Source organism: Diorhabda sublineata, chromosome 10, assembly GCF_026230105.1.
Source record: "Diorhabda sublineata isolate icDioSubl1.1 chromosome 10, icDioSubl1.1, whole genome shotgun sequence".
NCBI classification, from domain to species: Eukaryota; Metazoa; Arthropoda; class Insecta; order Coleoptera; family Chrysomelidae; genus Diorhabda; species Diorhabda sublineata.
Genome location: NC_079483.1, coordinates 21,156,195 through 21,160,988, shown reverse-complemented (window position 1 = coordinate 21,160,988; position 4,794 = coordinate 21,156,195). Strand labels below are relative to the sequence as shown.

The 4,794-nt window shown below is 32.8% G+C and overlaps 1 protein-coding gene across 1 annotated transcript; it reads left to right on the top strand.

Moving 5' to 3' along the window:
• Positions 1 to 548: 548 nt before the first annotated feature.
• On the top strand, positions 549 to 2,312 carry LOC130449898 (piggyBac transposable element-derived protein 4-like). Its single transcript, XM_056787964.1, has one exon. It carries the CDS (start codon positions 549 to 551, stop codon positions 2,310 to 2,312), a length of 1,764 nt encoding a protein of 587 aa, XP_056643942.1.
• The last annotated feature ends 2,482 nt before the right edge of the window (positions 2,313 to 4,794 follow it).

Below are 4,794 nucleotides of genomic sequence, written 5' to 3'. Positions count from 1 at the left end.
TTGTTGGAAAGACCTTTCCAAGATAGGTGGATTGCTATACAAATGGCTCTAGATCTCCTGACATAACTTCCCTACACTTTTACTTTTGAGGTTATGTCAAGAACGAGGTCTATAAAAGAGGATATACGAATCTGGGCGAACTTAATTTAGTATCAGACACATTATAGCATCCATCGACGGCAGAACAATTTTTAAAGCTACGCAATGTTTACTAACGAATACTCGAAAATGTATTGAACAAAACGGCGATATTTTTGCACACTTAACCTTTAACGTCACGGGCGGGGTCTGCGCAGACCCCACGCACTGTTTATTAAGAGTATTTTTTGAAATTGACACCTTACAATCGCGCGTTTCCGGCTAATCTCAGTGCGCCGTGAGGCCTTTCGGCAAGCGGACGTTCGTCACTCTTCTGTTAAGGTAAGTTCCATTTTTGTACACGTGGGGATACTTGCAGACCCCACCCGTGATTTAACGTAGTTACTTTTTTCACTTTGGTTATCTTTTTATTTGTTTCTTTTTCAGAATTGGTGTTGTATAAATGAAAAATGAATCGCCGACTAAACGAAAATCATATTGCGCAAATTATAAACGATTTTAGTGACTCGGAAAGCGAAGGCATAGGAGACACGACTCAAGAGAACATTTTGGAAGAAGTAGGTGATATAAGTGACTGTGAATCAATACATAGCGAACATAATTCAGCGTCTGAAATAGAGGAAAGCGATGAGTCTTCCGCCGCTGAGTCCGCAGAAGATACAACCAGTAATAGTTTTTACGGTAAAAACCGATTTAAATGGAGCAAAACTCCTCCACATTCATCTCGTATTAGACAGCACAACATTATCGAAGAGCGCGCGGGTTTGAAAGGGCCTGCTCTTTCTAAGAATGAAATATCACCAATAGAAACATGGGAACTATTGCTTGCTGATGATATAATCCAACTTATAGTGCAGTATACTAATCAAAAGCTAGAAGCTAAATATATTTCACCACTGATACGACCTTACTATGCCAAAAACATAGATAGTTGTGAGTTGCGAACTTATTTTGGATTAATTTTACTTACTGCAATTTTCAAGTCAAATCACGAAGATGTTAGATCATTATGGGCATCTGATTACACTGGTAGAGACATATTTCGTGGCGTAATGGGATTGAACAGATTTTTGTTCATTCATTTCAATATCACATTTGATGACCTTAGCACACGGGAACAAAGGAAGTCCACTGACAAACTGGCTTTGATAAGCGAAATGTTTGATAAATTTATCCAAAACTGCAGTAACAACTATACTTGCTCGGAATATTTATGTATAGATGAAATGTTGGTGAAATTTCGTGGTAGATGCTCGTTCAGGATGTTTATCAAAAGCAAGCCTGGAAAATATGGGCTGAAAGTTCAATGCATGTGTGATGCAAAAACCCACTACTTGTACAACGCTTTTATATACACAGGAAAGCCTCTAATACAAAGAAATTCTTCACAATCCGTACCAACTCAGGATGTTTTGAAGTTGACTGAACCGGTGTATGGATCAAATAGAAATATCACTGGAGATAGTTGGTTCACTTCGATTGAACTAGTGGATCTTCTCTTACAAAAAGGACTCACATATGTTGGCACCATACGAAAAAATAAACGAGAAATTCCACGTGAGTTTCTCCCCAATAAGACAAGGCCCGAGGAATCTTCCTTATTTGGATTTGTACGTGACAAAACATTGGTATCACACGTACCAAAAAAGAACAAGAGTGTAGTTCTACTTTCATCAATGCACCATGAAATATCAGTTAATGAGCAGTCCAAAAAGCCGGAAATCATAGAATTTTATAACAGCACTAAAGGAGGAGTAGATGCCTTGGATTTGAAATGTTCAAATTATTCATGCTCACGTCGAACACGGAGATGGACAAACGCAATTTTTGGTGCTATAATGAATGTTTCAATTGCTAATGGTTATGTTCTCTGGGTTCTATCCAATCAAAATAAGGAAAAGAGCCGACGAAAATACATAAAGTCTATTGCAATGTCTCTTATAAAGCCACACATTTGCCAAAGACTGGAAAATAATACTAACTTGACCAAAGATGTAAGAGCGATAATGATCAAGTTGATGGACAAAAAGCAGACTTTGCCTAGCTCAGATGAACCTGGTCCTAGTGCCCCAAAAATTAAGCGAAGATGTTATAGTTGTCCCAGATCTAAAGATAAAAAAAGTACTATTGTCTGTAAGTCTTGCAAAAAAACTATTTGCAAGCCTCATTCAGTAGGAATTACTTATTGTTTACCATGCCTACCCAAAGAATAATTTTTAACGTTAGTTTAGGGTAGTACGTTTCAAGTATTGTCATTTTTTTTTCTATAATGTTAATTGTTTAATTTTCGTATAATTACTTCTTTTTGATTCTTATTTTATTAGAAAAAAATATTAAGTTAGTTAGAAGTTGACTTTTTTGTTAAATTTTAGTACATTGAACATGTGCCTTAAAAATTATATGTAGAAGATTGTTAATTTTATAAAAATATTTCTTACTGTCTAAATACTGATTGTTTTATAATTAATAAACAATTTTCATAAATATTATAATGTCTTTTCTTATAATCTAAAACGACTCTTAAAAAATATTTTAAAAAAATGATTTTATAAGTAAATTTATATTGGGGATACTTCTAGACCCCACGCGTGACGTTATGTTAACCTAAACCACGCGTGTACTTAAAGGTTAATCTAGTTTGTATTTGTTTTTTATACTGTAATAAAATATTTAGATTATTCTTGAGGTTTACCTCAGCCAACTTGTTAAAAAAATAAATATCCACAGCCAACTTGTTAGAGAGGAATAAGTTAATAAGTTGGTTATTTTTAGATTTAGACTAATGCTAAATCAGAGCTTTTATATTCTGTGAGTAATTTGGAAAAGTTTCAGCAAAAAATATACAGGGTGTTCTATTAAAAAATATTGTATTTTTCTGATTTACTCGAAAACGGTATAAGCAATTGTTTTTCTGTTTTCACCATCTTAATCAGCGTGAAAAATACTACTACTATGCTGATTTAACATACTTTGTATCTAGTATATCAAAAAAGTTAGAAATAGTGCGCACTTAATTTGAAACACCCTGTATATATATATATATATATATATATATATATATATATATATATATATATATATATATCCCCTATAGGGATCAAAGCACACTACAGCTGAAGGTAAATCGATAGAAAACATGACAAACTCTCTAAATCTCAACATCTTGAACGACGGAAGATCAACAAAGCTCGACATATATACAGGAGCAAAATTAGCGATAGACATCACTTTGTGCGAACCAACTTTAACCCCCACATTAAACTGGGATGTAATACCATATTTATTTGGAAGCGAACATTTTCTCATAAATATGTCATATTCATCAAACTACTCGGAGAATAATAGTTTGCTAAACCCAAAATGGAACCTAAGAAATGCTTATTGGGCAAAATTTAGCGAAACAATTGAGACTAAGATTAGCACTACAAAAGTATGCTTATCACAAAAGTAGAAAATCTTACTAGAAATCTTCACATCCACTATTATAGAAGCAGCAAAAACACACAGGATATAGTAAAATATTAGTAAACCACTATTTTGGTGGAACAAAGATTGTCAAAGCACGATCAGAACATATAAACACTACTTTAACAAGTTTAAACGACAAAACTCAACAGAAAATTTTATCGATCTAGAAAAGAAAGAGCTCAAGCAAGATATGTTATGAAAAAGAGTAGACACTAGACGCGAATCATGGATTAAATTCGTGTCTACTATAAACTCAACCTCTTCATCTTTAGTATGGTAAAATATCCGGAAGATGTCAGGAATTAAACAACCATCAAGAAGTTCATTCTCAGCTATAAATGATACCCTTATCACAAAATCAAATGTAATAGCATAAACATTAGCCTCATAATATGAACATAACTCTAGTGATTCAAACTACGACCAGACATTTATACAGAATACAGGAGATAATTAAGAATCAAAAATTAATAGATTTTACTGGAACTGAAACAAATTCCATCAATTACCCTTTCAACACACCTGAACTTTATGAGGCTCTTAGGTTAAAGTTACTTATTAAAACTACATGTGGATTGATAATATCTTCACTTGCTGGTGCAATGCCGTGATAACTCCACTTTTGAAACCTCACAGAACAAGAACTAAACCAGACTCATATCGACCAATATCTTTAACTAACGTTCTATGCAAATCATGAAAAAAATTATCTGGGTACTCTGGGTAATAGAGTAGAATAATTTATTGATACCAGAACAAAGTAGATTTCGCCAAAACAGATGCACAGCCGATTATCTGATTGAAATATTTAAATTAAAATTAAATATTGAATTTAGAATTCTGAGTTTAAAATTTTACGAGCTTTAATAATATCAAAAATCACGGCAATCTTAATTAATTATTTCCCAGACGATGGGAATACCTAAGTATTCGAAAGCTCGGAAAATATATTGAAGTTAGTCGTCCACTTTGGTGTGTCTTTGCCACGTTCCCAATAAAAATAAAAAACTACAAATATATATGAGTTGTAAAGAAGTCTTTGCCAGCTATATTATGAGTATATATATATAACCTAACCAATATAAATAAGCAAATTGTCATTGTTAATATTATATTTTGATAAAAACTTAAAAAAAGTCGAAACGTCAAATTTATCTTTCTTTTAAAAATTATCAAAAAAAAACTAATTTTAAAACAGAAGAGACCTAAAATCAAGAACATTTGGAT

Excerpts from the sequence above, each read along its gene's own strand:
- LOC130449898 (XM_056787964.1), top strand. The coding sequence starts at position 549 with ATGAATCGCCGACTAAACGAAAATCATATTGCGCAAATTATAAACGAT.